An 18,751-nucleotide genomic window follows, 5' to 3' on the forward strand; every position below is an offset into this window, starting at 1 on the left:
ATGTGTATTGGGGGAGAGGGAGCTCACTGTTTTTTTAATTTTATATTTTGTTGTGGTAAAATTCACTTAGCATAAAATTTATCATCTTAACCATGTTTAAGTTCACAGTTCAGTGGTATTAAATATATTCACATTGTTGTGTAACCATCACCACCATCCATCCCCATAACTCTTCATCTTGTAAAACTATAGATCAGTTAAACAATAATTCCCCATTCTCCCCTCCCACCAGCAACCATCATTACACTTTGTCTTTATGACTTTGACTACTGTAAGTACCTCATATAAGTGGAATCATACAGTATTTGTCTTTTTGTGACTGGCCTATTTCACTTCACAGAATGTCCCTAAGGTTCATCCATGTTGTAGCATATTGCAGAATTTCCTTACTTTTTAAGGCTGAATAATAGTTTTAAGTATATACATTTTGCTTATCCATTTATCTGTTGATGGACACTTGGGTTGCTCCCATGTTTTAGCTGTTGTGGATAATGCTGCTATGAACATGGGTGTACTCTCTCCGACACCTTGCTTTCAGTTCCTTTGGGGATTTACCCAGAAGGGGAATTGCTCGATCATATGGCAATTCTATTTTTAATTTTTTGAGGAACTGCCATACTGTTTTCCACCACTATACCATTTTATATTGCCACCAACAATGCACAAGGGTGGATTCTCCCCAGTTTCTCCACATCTTCATCATACTTGTTTTGTTTTTTTGATAATAGCAAACCTATTGGTTGTGAGTCAGTATCTCATTGTAGTTTTGATTTCATTTCTCTAATGATTAGTGATTTTGAGCATTTTTTCACGTGCTTATTGGCCATTTGTGTATCTTCTTTGGAGAAATGTCTATTCAAGATCTTTGTCCATTTTTGAATTGCGCTTTTTATTAAGTTTTAGGAGGTCGCTATGTATTCTAGATATTAATCCTTTATCAGATATATGATTTGCAAATATTTTCTCCCATTCTGTGGGTTGCCTTTTTACTGTCAATAGTGTCTTTTGATGCACAAAATTCAATTTTAATGAAGTCCAATCTGTCTGCTTTTTCTTTCATTACCTGTGCTTTTTGTGTCATATCCAAGAAATCATTGCCAAATCCAATGTCATAAAGCATTTGTCCTGTTTTCTTCTAAGAGTTTTATTGTTTTAGGTCTGACACTTAAGCTTTTTCTTAATAGAGCTTCCTATCATCACTTCCTATCATCAAGCTACTGGCTTTGCTTTTGACATTTCAAGGTTTACTTATTATCCAGTTGTCTTGACTTTTGTTAAAAAAAAAGATTCATGCAAGAAAAATGTCAAGAGAATTATGGCTAAATGAATATTGAACCAGCCTTTTGGGTAAGGTAATGTCAGAATATAATTCTTCTACAGTGATAAGTAGCATGCTGTGCTATGGACCATGTAAAAATGGACTAAATATGAAAACTGTTTTTTTTTTTTTAGTGGTCGAGATGTAACTGGATTAAAAAAAAAAACCTTACTGTTCAGAAATGCGAAAAATCGTTTTGTTCAGTATCACAACGGATTTCCCAATGGTTTTCTTTTTTTTTTTTTTTTTAAACCCACATTTGTTTATTTATTTTTTGGCTGTGTTGGGTCTTTGTTTCTGTGTGAGGGCTTTCTCTAGTTGTGGCAAGCGGGGGCCACTCTTCATCGCGGTGCGCGGGCCTCTCGCTATCGCGGCCTCTTTTGTTGCGGAGCACAGGCTCCAGACGCGCAGGATCAGTAGTTGTGGCTCACGGGCCTAGTTGCTCCATGGCATGTGGGATCTTCCCAGACCAGGGCTCGAACCCGTGTCCCCTGCATTAGCAGGCAGATTCTCAACCACTGCGCCACCAGGGAAGCCCCCAATGGTTTTCTTATTTAGCTCACAATCTCCTTGCAGTTTATACTATTTCAGTAAGGTCTCACTACTATCATTTCTTAACATGCACCTTTTTTTTTTTTTTTTTTTTTTACTGTTTTTCAAGAGTCTAAGGACCATGCCCTCATTGTAGATGGCCTCAGTTATTTATCTTGCATAATTCTAAATTATTATACTATGAAAAATTATGCCTAGTCACACAGTCATTGTTAATGAACCTTTAGAACGGGGTTTCTCAGCCTTAGCACTAGTAACATTTTGGGCCAGATAATTCCGTGTTGGGGGGGGGTGGTCTGTCCTGTACGTTATAGGATCTTTAGCAGCACCCTGGCCCCTACCCACTAGATGCTAATAACATACCCCCATCCCTTGCCAGGTGTGATGACCAGAAATAGCCCCTCAGGGGCAAAACTGCCCCTGGTTGAGAACCATTGCTTTAGACAAATTATTAAGGAGAGAGTATCCCATACTCCACTTCTGAATCTGAATAACCACTGGCAAGAGATGATGATTCACAGAGACCATTTTAATCTTCTCATTAGTCATTATGATGTTTTTCCTATGCAAAACTAAAACTGACAAAATTGCAGCCCACTGTGGCTCATGTTTCAGTAAGCCGAAAGAAGATTTCTATAAAATGTGTTTACATGTAAAATTTTAAAGTAATAGTAGTGGAGATATAATAAGAGGGATCGGTGATATATACATGCTATGACAGCCAACTGGCAATTTAAACTCATCGAACGAGGAGACTTTCACTCACTAAATAGCATTAAACACCTGCCTAAAATAAAAGGCAAATTAGACAGGATCCCTTCTGCCTTCCAAAGAGTGTTGAATTGAACTTAGACCTGTTACTATAAATAAATAAGGCATTTGTTCTCTCAAGAGCTAAGAGTTCAAAATCGAATACAAGATTTCTGTCAGTATTTTCTTCCTGGTCATAGCTGAGTCAGGGACATTAAAGATGAAAAAAAATTTTTTTCTGTTTTTGTTTATTTTTTTGAATTTTATTTATTTTTTTATACAGCAGGTTCTTATTAGTCATCAATTTTATACACATCAGTGTATACATGTCAATCCCAATTGCCCAATTCATCCCCCCTGCTGCTGCTTTCCCCCCTTGGTGTCCATACGTTTGTTCTCTATATCTGTGTCTCAATTTCTGCCCTGCAAACCGGTTCATCTGTACCATTTTTCTAGGTTCCACATATATGCGTTAATACACGATATTTGTTTTTCTCTTTCTGACTTACTTCACTCTGTATGACAGTAGAGATGAAATTTTAACTTGTCTACCTGTGATACATGATACTGTATTGAATAAGTAAGTAGTAATAGGCTAAGACCAGATTACGTCTAAAGGCCCTTGCAACACTAATATTCTAGTACTGTAACTGTTGGAATGAAAGAGATATAATTGAAACATCACAGGTATGTAACAATATGCTTATACATAATTACAATACCACCTTTAATCTTAGAAGATGGTTTTCTCACAGAACAATTTAGTAGTATCCACAGACGTGTTCTTAAAATGGGATTCACTTAGTTGTCATGGACACTTCTAAGATCAAAGATAAAAAGATGCTACCAGAATTTATATAGAAGGTGGTTCTATTAATTGTGGGGAAAGGTGGACAAAAGGATTGAAATGAATGTTAAGGATATGCTACTGCATGTCAACACGAGTTATCTAGTGTATGATTTCACAATGGAAGGTAGGCTGTAAAAATAGTTAATAATTGTTCAGTTTACGCATCTACAAAATAAAGTAAGCCTTAAAGGAGTTTCCAATTCCCATTTTTCATTTTTAAAAAATGTTGGTTATGGAAAAGCAGCATCACATTCAATCATTATCATACCAAGTAGTCAGCTTATTTAATACAGCAATATATTATACTTAAGATTAGCTCTTACCCAATGAATACAGGACAGAGAGAATTTTTAAATGTGTACCTTTACCAAATGAAATCAGTCTTCAAATACAACAGGAATTTTCCAGCACAGTCAAAAGATGAACTTAACTGTTAATTACAAAGCAGAATTAATTGACAGGATACAAACATTAGATTTTTACTAGTACAGTTTAGATAATACTGTGTGCTGCTATTTTTAAAAGATCAAATGTTATTCAGCCAGTTATTACTTCAGTCATGCAGGTAGATGTTCTAATGGGCAATCTATTAAGATAAACTGATGTTAGTGTCTGTTAATCTGTTGAAGCTTGCATCAAATTTTAAACACAATTTACATTTTCATAATTTTATAGGTGCCATAAGAGATATGTGCCTTTTAACTAAATTCCTACTACAGCCCCTAGGGAAGTGTCACTTATTTGCGTTTCCAATATGAATTGGTACTATTATATTTGCCCATTTATAGATAACTGGAACAAAAAGCCCAAGAGATCCAACAATTGAAACCAGAAGAAAAGTCCACAGAAACATGCGATCAAGAACCTGGGCTATGAATTTCCAATCTTCAACAACCTGTATCAAAAAACAAAATACCCATGTTAAATAATTAAGACACAAAGTTCATAAATTTACACGTCAACTTGTAATATAAGTGGGTTATTTTGATAGAATTTTAATAAAATATAGTACTTAGATATTTTATAATAAACTTTAAAACATCTTTTAAATTCTTACTATATACAGTTATCTTTATTACTTGTTCGGCCCAGTAGTGTTTACTTATTTTAATTTTTGAAGATAATCCAGCCTGAAGTTAATTTCATGACAAATTAAAAGTTGGTTCAGAATAATATGTATTCAACAGCTGTTAATCTTCTTCCTCACCTCACCTGCTTTATTTTCCTAGGATTTCCTAGGGACCATTTTAACCTAAGCTCATGAGCTCAGAGCTTCTGGTGAGCTCATTCCCTCCTTGTTTTCGCAGCCCAAGCAGGGAGCTGGCTCAGCAGGTGTGAGTGACCTCAAGGAAAGGGCAGGCTGAGACCAGGCCTCGAGCACCAGAGGTTCCCTCCCACCAGGCCACTTCCTTGACCACGAGCTTCCCTAGCCCCTGTTCTCTATGAAGCACCGGGTCTTCTACAGGAACTGTGCCCCGAGTTTCAGGATAATATAGAGTTTAGAGGATTACAAACACCCTACTGCTTCTCTACTTATAAGTTTTTCCCCTGAAAATAAACCCCATTTACTGGCCCTCTTGGAAGGAGCCCGGATCCTTTTGCACAACACTTTGCAGACATTCATTAAATCCCATCTCAATCCATATCATTATCTAGTATCTGTATTTTTTAAAATTTATTTATTTATTTTTGGCTGTGTTGTGTCTTCGTTGCTGGGCACTGGCTTTCTCTAATTGTGGCGAGTGGGGGCTACTCTTCGTTGTGGTGCACGGGCTTCTCATTGTGGTGGCTTCTCTTGTGGAGCATGGGTTCTAGGCACGCGGGCTTCAGTAGTTGTGGCTCGTGGGCTCTAGAGCACAGGCTCAGTAGTTGTGGAGCACGGGCTTAGTTGCTCCACGGCATGTGGGATCTTCCCAGACCAGGGCTCGAACCTGTGTCCTCTGCATTGGCAGGCGGATTCTTAACCACTGCGCCACCAGGGAAGCCCCTAATATCTGTATATTTTAAGACTCCATTGATAGCTTCACCTTATAAACTAATTATACTTACACCAAATAGAAACTTTATGATCCACAAGCATTAAAAGTTTATTAGAGGGCTTCCCTGGTGGCGCAATGGTTAAGAGCCCGCCTGCTGATGCAGGGGACGCGGGTTCGTGCTCTGGTCCGGGAGGATCCCGCATGCCGCGGAGCGGCTGGGCTCGTGAGCCATGGCTGCTGAGCCTCTGCGTCTGGAGCCTGTGCTCTGCGACAGGAGAGGCCATAACAGTGAGAGGCCCGCGTACCACACACACACAAAAAAAGTTTATTAGATTAAAACAACATTGTAAATCAACTATACTTCAATAAAATTTTTTTAAAAGTTTATTAGAAACATATGTCAAATGTCCCTTTGGGGGGAGGGCTGTTATTTTACCGGATTCATTCCACCTGCTTACCACGCCTGCTAGAAATTTTTCCATTTAAAAAGGCTTTAGAGATTAGAATCCATATACATTTTTTATTCTAAGTACTATTTTATTATTTTTTGATTATATTAGTTTCAGGTGTACAACACAGTTATTCTAAATGTTTATAGATTATACTCCATTTAAGTTATTATAAAATATTGGCTATATTCCCTGTGCTGTACAATATATCTTGATAGCTTTTTTATATATAGTAGTTTGTACTTCTTAGTCCCCTGCCCCTACCTTTCCCCCCTCTTTCCTTTCACCACTGGTAACCACTAGTTTGTCCTCTATATCTGTGAGAGAATTCATATAATTTTAGTGCGACTATTCAAAGTAAATTCAATTATGAAAATAGTACTATAGTCATAGCTTTAAAAATATTACACAGGGCTTCCCTGGTGGCACAGTGGTTAAGAATCCATCTGCCAATGCAGGGGACGTGGGTTCGAGCCCTGGTCTGGGAGGATCCCACATGCCTCGGAGCAACTAAGCCCGCGAGCCACAACTACTGAGTCCGCATGCTACAACTACTGAAGCCCATGCGCCTAGAGCCTGTGCTCTGCAACAAGAGAAGCCACCGCAATGAGAAGCCCGTGCACCGCAACGAAGAGTAGCCCCCGCTTGCTGCAACTAGAGAAAGCCACGTGCAGCAACAAAGATCCAACGCAGCCATAAATAAATAAATAAATAAATAAATAAATAAATAAATTACACAATAGAAATAAAGAATAGTGACAAGACTGAAATATTACATGTTTTGAAAGAAAACTCCAATTCAATATGATCACATTAATAAAATGTATTCATAGTTCAATTCTTGCATTTTAAATATTAACCTTAAATAAGGAGCCAGTGAGTTATTTTTCTATAATAAAGTTTTGAGCAAATTTTTGTTTTTAAGCAAATTAAGCATATTATTAAGTACTACACTAAGCTTCACTTGTACACGTTGATGTATAATATATAACACCTGAGAATACCTCACTGCTTTTGATTTCGCTAACATTCTTATAAGTGAACAACAAAAAGATTTATTCTAGAAAAATATCTTGGCTGTATTTATAAAGGCTCCATTAGACTCATTCTTTAAAAAATGAAATCACTTTTGATAAACTATAATGCAGTTGTGCCTGCAGATTACTATAGAATCCAGAAACAAAGTTACTGAAGATCAAATTAAAACAGTTAATCACGTCAGAGCCAAAAACCAAACAGCAGGATTACTATGCCTTAGAATAACAGAACAGTCAGCATAACACAAAGTGTTTTCAAAAGTCATCCAAGATGCTGATGGGGGAAAAGGAGACGTGAGATTTGTGTACATGCCACATTTTGCAGATATTTTAACTGAAATTTTAGTAAAGATCTTTTACTGAACAGTGTGTCAACATCTCTGGCCCTCAAGCTATGCTTAGTCTTAAGGGTCATGCTGTTTGCCCGACTTAGAATGAAAACAGATCTGCATTTGTAAATATATGCAGTCACAGACCTCACGGACATCATTCTCCTTCATGACGTGTCTTGTAATGTAGCGAATGGAATCAAGTGCAGCTTCCAGTGTGTTTCTAGAAGATTTTGGTCCACGGCTGCTCTCAGTTTCCTCCTTCTGACTGAAGCACCTATCTACATGACTTCGCATGCAAAGCAGCGTCGGAAGCTTCTGAAGAAATATCTTGCGGACCCACGGAGCCATAGCGTTATGTGTTGAGGAAGAACGGTGATGGATGTTGATAGCAAAGACAGTGACCATGATGGATAGTGTCACAAAAATCATGGTGAACACCAGGTACTCTCCAATCAGAGGTATGACTTTGGAAGATGAGGGTATGATCTCTTCAATAACAAGAAGGAAGACAGTCAGAGACACGAGTACTGAAGTGCAGAGACAAATCTTTTCACCTTCATTTGAAGGAAGATAGAAGACAAGTATGGTTAAAAACGAGAGCCCAATACAGGGTATAATAAGGAACAAGGTATAAAAGAGAGGCAGACGCTTAATTACAAAGGAGTAAGTGATGTAAGGATACCAGCAACAGCTGTCGGTTCTGTTTCCTTTGCTTCCTGTTGCGCTCACAATTTCCCATTCTCCATTATCAAAAAAATCTCTCTTGTCAACATCTTGGTCCTCCAAAATTATATCAACCTGTGATCCATCGTAAGTCCAAGAACCAAATTTCATGGAACAGTTTTGGAGATCAAATGGGAAAAATGTGACATCAATGATACAGGAACTTTTGTAGTTTGCCGGTGGAGTCCAGGTAACAGTGCCGTCGTACCTGACGACAGTTTTCGTACTGGCCCCTTCAAAACGTCCATCTGCACTGAAATACACACATGCACAGTAACAATGCAGAGATTAAACACCCCGGGCATGCGTTTTACAAGCCTAATATAAAAGAAAACCTATACCATAGCATGAAATACTTTTTAAAATTATTACACTTGAGATATACCTGCTCCACGTAGGGGACTCTAGTTTAAGGACACTGCCCTTAAATATCTAACTCCATTGAAACTAAACCCCTATTTCCATATCTACTCCAGGACTGACAGATCTATATTCACAGGATCCTGAGATTCAAGTGGTTGAAATGATTTCACTTTGATTACACACAAAATGGAATTAGGCTATTGATAACAAGGGATGTGCACAGAGCCAGAACCTGAATCCACACTCCTAGACGCCCCCCTCTTCCCTCAGTGCTCCTCTCCCTCCATGACAGATACTGGATGCTTCCTACACTGACAGGGAAAGAACAACAGCCCCAAGCTGGGCACAGCCCTGGAAAACAGCCATCCCTCTCCAACTCTGCCATCATGTGAACTCACGCACTGGAGAAGTCTAGCAGGAAACATCACCACCAACATGAGCTATCTTCGAAATATTGTTCTCTATCTTAAAATTCATGTGACTTTTGCACACTCCTATGTAATATATCCATGTTAAATATAAAAATGTTTGCAATGACTTAGAGTAAAATGATGCTCCAGGAAGCTGCATCATGCTTTGTTCACTCCTTGCATGCAGCTTTGTTCACTCCTTCCACGTTGAGAAGCATGGAGGTAAAGGTTTGAAAAGTGAGAGATATTTTTTGCTTAGCATTTGCTCTGTCCTCATGTCAATGCCTTCTTGCAAACAAGACAAAGTGCATTAGGATAAGCACAAATTCCCAGAAATGTCCTGGAGTGGTTGGTCCTAGAAAAAAATGAAACTGGCATCCAGAAGTATCCTCTCCCCTAAGTTAAAAACCATCCTCAAAACACACTTAGGTAGAATACCTACAAATATGAGTTAATAATTAGTCCAACATTCCTTACTGTGGGAAATTATTATACAGTATTTAAAGCAAAATTAGAAGGATGCACATTTAAACATAAAGGATGACCTTAACTATTTTTAACCATTACCAAAAAATCTGGAAGGCAGTCTGCCAAATATGTAGCCTAGAAAATAAGAGTGTAAATGGGGATGTCAGGCTACTCCCCACGCACCACGTGTGAGCTGTGTGATCCTGGACAAGTGTAACTATCTTTGGCCTCCATTTTCTCATCTGTCAAATAGATGTGATCGTACCTGGTTCATAAGGTTATCTTGAGAACTGAATGAATAAAGATAAGGCACCGAGCATAATGCCAGGCACAGAGTAAGTCCACCATACATGTAAGTTTATAACAGTGGTTGCTACCAAGTGATGGTATAACGGGATTAGTTATATTCCCCCCAACTTCCTGATACCTTTTTGGACTTCCCAAATGTTTTACAAATTTTTGAAATCCAAGAACACTTATGATCAGAAAACAATATACCAAAAAAAGGGAGAGGATCCACAGAACCTATTTGTAGGTTCATGAAATGAGAGAACACAAGATTAAGTCCTCTGACTTTATAGCTAAACAATTTTCAAAAGGAAGAAAAATGACTAGTGCCTAATAGTAATACAGTTGTTTTCTTTTGGAAACAGAAAATGGTATTCTGGATATAACTTACTTATCAAACAAAACAATGTCTGGCGTCCAGAGAGAGTCTGAAGGGACTCGTATAACTTTTATTCCACTGTAGTCATCAGGGTTCCATCTCAGTTTTACATCTATCCATTCCTTTAAAACAAAGAAACCTGACTCAATTTCAATAACATTAACAGTCAAAAACACTGAAAGCTATACTCTCTTTGCCAAATCCAGACACTTTAGACACGAAGTCACCTCTACTCCCAATAAAGAAAACTCACCTCCACGTCCTTCTTATGGGCACTGGAGGATATAGCCCTGTCCCCTCATGTGGTGGCTCTAGCCATGGTCCTCAGGAGACACAGGCAAGGACCAGAGCTGCATACGTTCATGGATCTGCTCAACACCTCTTCTCCCACCAGCTGACCATGCCCAGGAGCTGCAGCCATGGGCACCTAAAGTCCAAGTTCAAGGGAAACATTCTCTTTTCTAGCTGTCTTGTCAATGACTGGCTGTACTGGTCCATGCAAAGAGCAGTTGGATTTATTACACATTTCACATAGTTAAACACCTTGTCCTACCTCCACACAGTAAGAATTCTGTGATCACGTCAAGACTTGCACCCCGGGCTTCCCTGCCGATGCAGGGGACACGGGTTCATGCCCTGGTCCGGGAAGATCCCACATGCCACAGAGCGGCTGGGCCCGTGGGCCATGGCTGCTGAGCCTGCGCGTCAGAGCCTGTGCTCCGCAACGGGAGAGGCCACAACAGTGAGAGGCCCACATACCGCAAAAAAAAAAAAAAAAAAAAAAAAAAAGACTTGCACCCCAAGGAAAGCACACATGTCTTTCAGGAATTGGGGGTTAGGAAACTGGCAGTAGGTATTAAAAATCAGCAATAATAAAGAACAAAGGGAAGCACTCAACAGCAGTTGGGGACATCTGGCCCAGAAAGAAAAGAAGTCCTTTATATAAGAGAGACTATGAACATAAAAATAAATCATTACATTCTTGCCTGTTCCCATCTCACTTAAGAGTAAAAGCCAAAACCCTAGAGTGGCCTAGAAGCCACTACTCATAACCTATGCTAGGAACACCCATCGGCCTCCTGTTGCTTCACTGACCTCATCTCCTGCACCATCCCATGGCCACTCACCTCCAGCCAGCTGGCTTCTTTGCTGCTCCCTGAACACGCCAGGCACCCTCCAGCCTCAGGACCTTTTCACATTTGTGTCCCTCTGCCTGGAACAGTCCTCCCCCAGATACTCACATAGCTTGCTTCTCCCCCTCCTTCAAGTCTTTGTTCAAATATTACCTTCTCAGCAGTACTTCCCCTGCCCATCCTATTTAAAAGTACAGTCCCCAACACTCCCTATCTGCTTTCCCAGTGTATTTTTCTCCAAGCTTATCAGCTTGAAAGGTACCATATAACTTCCTATTTATTCCCCCCATTGGAATGAAGTTCCTTGAGGGCCTAGACTTTTGTCTGTTTTGTTCACTGCTGTTTCCCCAGTGCCCAGAACAGTGCCTGGCATATAGCGGGCACTCAAATAATATTAACTGAACGAATACAAGACTCCATCTACCTCATCCTTCAGCCTCCTGCCAATCCACCAAGACCAGATACTCATGCTACAAACCCTGTAATAACAGTGGCACCAGTCAACAGTTGGGTGACCCTTTGAATTTTATACATACCTGCTTCAACCAGACATTGGTTGTCATTAACTGATTTTTCTCATCCTATGAAATAAAAATTTAAATAAGGCTGATTATTTCAATTATGGAAACAATAATTGTTTAAATAAGAATTTTCTCAGTTTTATATAAACACTCCTCTCTATATAATACCTACGTTCTGTTCATCAATCCGGTTCTCTAGAAAAGCAGGATATTTTCCCAGCCTAATTTCACATTATTCCTTCCAACATACTCTGTATTTCAGATAAGCTGCCCGAAAGGACACCACTGGCACCATTTTTAGATTTAATATTAATAGTCTCAGCTACTACATTTCCTCAAATCTAAGATGCAATCTAAGAATCACAACATTATTTTATGTACTTAGCACTAAGAAAGAAAAAGGCTGATAATGAATTGTAAGTTGTCATTAATTATAAGACATCTTGACTTCAGAAGTGCTAAAATGTGGAAAAATATGCATCTTACAATCAGTGAGATACAATGTGTGCATTCTTGAGGGACTATAACTTGTCATTTGCTTCTGCTGAGGCACATATTTGAATCTCTCCATGGAGCTGTTACGTAGAAAAAAATATGGAGGTCAGACCCTTGAATGGCAACTTCATAAAGCTTTTACATCCTACTTTTCTAGAGGACCAGGGGTCCTTGCTACTTACACCTTCCTGCTGTCTTACCTTCACTTATGCCAGTCCTTCACTGAATTTTCAAGGCCTAATTAAAGTGATAACTCTTTCATTAAGTTTTACTGAAATATCATGGAGCCAACTGAACCAGTAAAAGATCATCATGATCATCAACCACAAATAGACCTTGTGTAGGAGACAATGCTCAGAGCACACAGACACACAGAAGCACGAGGCAATCCCTACAGTTGGGTAGAGAGGATGGGATATAAATAGCTTAGGTGACTGGAGTGTTTCCATTCCCTATCCCATCTGAACAACAAGTGAATGACCTAGGAGAAAGGAGGAGGCCAGAAGGAAGCACATCCTTAGGGACAAAGACAGCTGTTAGGTCCCTACATGGAAAGAATGGGTCCTAGGAAATACAGCATGGCCATCCCTCTTACACTGTGTCTTCCAATGAGCAATTTTCCTTGATTAAAACACTAGAGCTGGAAAGGACCTAGAGATTTTATCTACTGTAATCCCTTCATTTTGCAAATATGAAAACTGACCCAGTGAGGCAACTTGCTTAAAATCACACCACCAATTAATGGTAAAACCGATTCTAAAACTCAAAACTCCAAAATTTAAATGTTACGCCACCAGCTCTACTGTCCACCCCAAAGTCACACACCATCCAGAATAACTGCTGAGCCCTGTATTAGAATATGCCTTTCAGACAAAAGTTCTAACCAGAGGCATTAAAAATTAGGAAAGTTCTGGTAAACATATTACCTGTGATGCTGCATGGCAGTAGGCCGTCTTTGAGAATCTAATGAAAATTATAGAACTTTTCACCAGAAAAATGTGAACACACATAGATTTTGCTCTGTGAGCTAGGACCTAGTCCATACTTAGTATCTTTAATAGTAACAGAGATAAAAGAAAAACCCATAAGTTCACAACTGGCCCCAAAGATGTGGGTTAGCCATTGCCTTAGGGGATACAGCCTCTTTTAACCTCAAGTATCCCTTGAGCATCTATCGCGTGTTCAACACAGTGCAGGATGCAACAAAAACCAAACTGAGGGACTTCCCTGGTGGCGCAGTGGTTAAGAATCCACCTGTCAATGCAGGGGACACAGGTTCGAGCCCTGGTCCGGGAAGATCCCACATGCCGCGGAGCAACTAAGCCCTTGCACCACAACTACTGAGCCTGCGCTCTAGAGCCCATGAGCCACAACTACTGAAGCCTGCGCTCTGCAACAAGAGAAGCCACCACAATGAGAAGCCCCCGCACCACAATGAAGAGTAGCCCCCTCTTGCCGCAACTAGAAAAAGCCCGCGTGCAGCAACAAAGACCCAACTCAGCCAAAAATAAATAAATAAATAAATTGATTAATTAAAAAAAAACCCAAACTGAGTGAAGACAAATGTATGATGATACTCAGGAGGAAACCACAGATAAAGAAATGTTAACTACATAAGCATAGCAGAAAAGTTTTAGGGGTAATAGGGTTTTTTTTAACCTGACCATAAAAATAAAATCAAAACAAACAAGCCAACACTGATATTTTAAAAAGACAGAGCGAGAACACATAGGAAATAAGATAGGAATCTGAGGAAACTTCAAGGAAGAGCCACTAAACATGATCACAAGGTTGCGGGGCAAAGACCTTAGTGATTAAAAGGAACATAAACCCACTGAGAAGCAATTCAGTGAAGCTTCTATCAATGTCCAGGGCCCTTGACCCTCATCTTCCTTGACTCCAGTCCTCCTCCCCTCTCATTGTCACTGACCGTATATTTTCTGGGCTCTTCTCTCAAGAAGCAGCCCTTCCTCAATGTCTCTGCTTGGCTAACCCTTGCTTCTACCACTTTCTATGAATGTTCTTCAAGGATCAGGCTCCTGCTCTCTCTGCTTTAAAACTGCATCAATTCAAAGTTTTCAACAATCATCCCCAGGCCAGCAATTCCAAACTGACATCCTCAGCCTCATCTCTCACCTCGGAGCCAGTCTTGACCTTACAAGGGCCTCAGTGAACATTTTCTTTTGAATGTACCACAATGACCTCATACCAAAAGCAAACCCGTTGTCTTTTCTGCCCTGCCCCCATAACAACCAATTTTCTCTTTCAAATTGGTTACCCTTCTAACCACCTAGGCTTCAAAATAAGACACCTCCCTCCATATTCAGTGGTCAAGTCCTGTTCCTTTTTATATTTGGTCTAACTTGCCTCTCAAGCTTCTAATCTTTCACTCTTTGAAGCCACGTATGTATTTAACTATCTTATTGATCCTCTTAAAGTACTGCTTTTACCATGTCTGTTACCCATCAGATCTCTCATTCATTCAGCATTTACTACATGCCAGACGCCATGCTAGGCTCTGGGACAGACACAAGGACTAAAGCTCACTCTGCTTTGAGGCGGCCCTGCCAGCACATGAGTGCCAGTCAGTGTAACTGGAACAGAAGAGAGACTGTCTTAGGAAGTTTGGATTTCAGAGTCTGACAGATGAATTTGGCCTTGAAGGATAAATGGCTTGTGCTGAGAAGGAAAGTTCTCCAAACAGAAGCAATGGCAGGGGCAAAGGCACAGTGGCACACAGGCATCACTCCTCACCTCCTCTACCATCCAGTCAGATCATCAATCTAAACAGCCGAACAAAAAGGCTCAGTATCGCTTATGTACCTGTGATTATACTGTTCCTTGTTATTAAGGTTCTTTCCTCTCTGCATGCCAGATCCTACACTTAGCACAAGCCCAGCTCAAGTGCCACTTCTTCTACCCAGGCTTCTTTGATAATCTCAGTCATCAAGATCTGAAATCCCAGATCTCTGTGACATCACGATTTAGTACTGCAGCATTCTACACTTACTCCATTTACATGCTGACAGTCCCAGCTAGAAAGAAAAATTGAAAGCAAGCCCTACTAACTTACTTCCTACTTCGCTATGTTTAATTTATATTTAAAATCTTCCTGTATTGCCTAGCAAAGGATCAAGCACAGAGTCCATATTCATTGATCATTCTGGAAGCAATTAGGTTACATATATCAGTCAACAGACTTCAAAAATGTATATCCTTTGATTTATCACCTTTCTTAAGGAAAGGAGAAATTCAAACATTTACGTACAAATATTCATCATTGTCCTTTATAATAGGAAAAATTGGGAACAAGCTTCTGCCAACAATAAGAGAATGTTTAAATAAATTATAAATGAAATATAGCCATTAAAAATTACATTTGAAGATTATGTAATAACATAAGAAAATGTTCATCATGTAACAATAGGGGAAAAAGCAGTAATCAAAATTATATCTAAAATAATATTTCAATTTTGTAACATATTCACAAAGAAAAAACTGGCAAGAAATACAACAAAATGTTACCAATGGTCATTTCTGGGTGGTAGAATTACAGTCAAGTTTTATTTTCTTATTTGTATTTTTTTGAACTTTCTCAACTCTTTCCAAAAATCATGCATTGCTTCTCTAATCAGAAAATAAAGGCACACCTATAAATGTTATCTATATCCATCCATACAAACACACACACATATTTGACTATTCTGGGAACACAACAGGGAAACAATTATTGATTAACATGATCAGAAAAAGAAGAAACTAGTTTAAAAATTAGCGTGAACCTTTTAGTTTAAAATAGAAATAATCTCTTGACAATAAGAACAAGTTATGATGGGGAATTTACTACCTGGTAAATGTCACATGGAAAAACCCAAGAAATGTTTTAAGTGTGATACTGAGGCAATGATCTGTTGAGATCCCTTTTCGGTCCTAAAAATCTACAACTCTAACTCTTGGTTTTTTTTCTTTTAAAATTTTTGACTTTTTGGTCATATTTTTTAACACATTTAAGGAGAAACTTCCATATAAAGGGTTTAATATCTTTGAATTTATTAAAAAATAGACCTATTTTAATTACCAAATGAGATAAAATGATTTCTAAACTACACAAGATTATATAAACATACAGTATTCCTATGTCTGTGGTGCAATAATTGTTTTTCCCTGGTGAGTTCCTGGAGGAAAAGGACTATGTTCATTCACCTTTGTAATCTTTGCAGCCGAGCACGGTGCCTGGGCACACAATAGGCTCTCCATAGATCTGTGTGAAATTGAATATGGAATGATATGCACACCTACCACATCCACTAATTGAGATATTGCAAGGCCAAACTTTATTTTTATTTTGTCATTCAGGTGTTCCACTGGACGAACCCATCTCTCGTAGTCTTGAAATAAATCCTTAAACAAACTATCTTCATGTTTGGCAACAAAGGATGGTTCAGCTAATCCTGTATAACAAATTTTTTAAAGTTAGTGAATTGGCTTCTCTCCCACCAAATACCTCTACTTTAAAAAAGTTTTGCATTACTAATGAACCAAAGTATTATTTAGGCTATTGTCAAAGGCGATTTTAAAATGAAGGAGATTTTAAAATGTTTGTGATCAATAAGGGACACTCTGGTTCAGATATATTTCTTAGTTAAATCAGATTATTCACATGGAAATATGCTGAATTCCGAAAGAAGCACTCAGTACTTAATACAGAGTAATTTAAAATCTAAGTAACAAAAGCTTTTAAATTACCAGGGCTAGGGGGGTTGCATGTCATAAAATTCCAAACCTAGAAAACAGACATATTAAAGTTTATTGATCAACTATAAATGTAAAATAAACATGCTTTAATTTACATGCTTTTAATATACAAATATATAAATATTGAACAAATTATTCAGATTTGTCATACATTTGTTTGCTATACATTTGTATACAATTACCTTAGGGCCTAAGACTTAAAAAAAAAAAAGATAAAATTTGCCAGGTGCAAAGGTCAGTGGTATTTTAGCACAAAACCTTAATGGTGCACTCAAATTCTACTTAGAGGTCATGTTTCTTTAGCTGGTTCTAAATGTTTTAAGTTTATACTGCTCATAAACCTCAAAATATTAAGAGGGAGATGATCCAATACATTCCCTCACTTCACAAATGAGGATATATGACCAGAAAGGCCAGTGCTATAGAACTCATCAGTGGCAGAGGTCTGAAGGCCTCCCCTCTACCTTTTGCTCTTTCCACCCTAACATCTTCCACCTTGTGACAACTTTCTAAAAGAACTTAATATCACATGCTGAGACCTCAAGCCCACACCAGTGTTTGTTCATTCATTCATTCATTCAACAAACATTTAACAGAATGTGCCTTGTATCAGGCACCATGCCAGATGCTGGAAATACACTGGTAATCAAAGACAGCATCCACATTTACAGCCCAGTAGTAAGGACTGGCTCCAAAAATGTGATACTGTATATAAGCTAAATTCTATAGAAACTGAATCAAACTAAAAAATTATATTTTAAAAGTTGTTGTGAGGACTTCCCTGGTGGTGCAGTGGTTAAGAATCCGCTTGACAATTCAGGGGACGAAGCTTGGGGCCCTGGTTCAAGATCCCACATGCCATGGAGCAACTAAGCCTGTGTGCCACAACTACTGAGTTTGCACTCTAGAGTCCACTCTAGAGCCCACAACTACTGAGCTCACGTGCCACAACTACTGAAGCGCACACGCCTAGAGCCCATGCTCCGCAACAAGAGAAGCCACCACAATAAGAAGCCCGCGCACCACAACGAAGACTAGCCCCTGCTCACCGCAACTAGAGAAAGCCAGTGCACAGCAGTGAAGACCCAATGCAGCCAAAAATAAATAAATTTATATATATTAAAAAAAAGTTGTTGTGAATAGTTAACATGTGCTCAACCTACTCAAAATAAATACTTTAAATCAATCACTTTCAACCTAGGTTCCTTGGAATCCAGGGGCATTTGTACTATACTGTTCTCATTTATATCATACTGTTCTGCATTATTTTTCAATTACGTCACATAAGTCTTGGGTCACCAAAGAAACCAATATCCTGGAACGTAGGAATCATTTCTTTAGTTTGGCATTCCTAAAGTATAATACTTAGTATTGATCACAGTAGTTACTTAAGAGTAGTTTTTCTTCCCTCACTGCTTAAAGAGGAAATGAGGGGAGACTGGTTCAAGATGGCGGAGTAGAAGGACGTGCTCTCACTCCCTCCTGCAAGAGCACCGGAATCACAACTAACTGCTCAACAATCATGAACAGAAAGACACTGGAACTCACCAAAAAAGATACCCCACATCCAAAGACAAAGGAGAAGCCACAATGAGATGGTAGGAGGGGCGCAATCACAATAAAATCAAATCCCATAACTGCTGGGTGGGCGACCCACAAAATAGAGAACACTTATACCACAGAAGTCCACCCACTGGAGTGAAGGTTCTGAGCCCCATGTCAGGCTTCCCAACCTGGAGGTCCAGCAATGGGAGGAGGAATTCCTAGAGAATCAGACTTTGAAGGCTAGTAGGAATTGATTGCAGGACTTCAACAGGACTGGGGGAAACAGAGATTCCACTCTTGGAGGGCACACACAAAGTAGTGTGCACATCAGGACCCAGGGGAAGGAGCAGTGATCCCATAGGAGACTGAACCAGACCCACCTGCTGGTGTTAGAGGGTATCCCG

At 39.2% G+C, this 18,751-nt stretch overlaps 1 protein-coding gene across 2 annotated transcripts in view; it reads right to left on the reverse strand.

Moving 5' to 3' along the window:
* Positions 1-4,203: 4,203 nt before the first annotated feature.
* The window catches only part of CHRNA5 (cholinergic receptor nicotinic alpha 5 subunit), a gene marked incomplete at both ends in the record, with an annotated part of 50,748 nt that continues 36,200 nt past the window's right edge, over positions 4,204-18,751 (reverse strand). The window contains 5 exons of one of the 2 annotated variants that reach the window (XM_079700723.1): positions 4,204-4,365; positions 7,412-8,243; positions 9,911-10,020; positions 11,568-11,612; positions 16,347-16,498. In XM_079700723.1, the coding sequence (XP_079556849.1) occupies positions 4,204-4,365; positions 7,412-8,243; positions 9,911-10,020; positions 11,568-11,612; positions 16,347-16,498 (1,301 nt within the window). Of the gene's footprint in view, positions 4,366-7,411; positions 8,244-9,910; positions 10,021-11,567; positions 11,613-16,346; positions 16,499-18,751 lie in introns of those variants that run through there. The other variant, XM_079700724.1, reaches the window with a different exon arrangement.

The sequence above is a fragment of the Hyperoodon ampullatus genome (genome assembly GCF_949752795.1).
Source record: "Hyperoodon ampullatus genome assembly, chromosome: 3".
NCBI lineage: Eukaryota > Metazoa > Chordata > Mammalia > Artiodactyla > Ziphiidae > Hyperoodon > Hyperoodon ampullatus.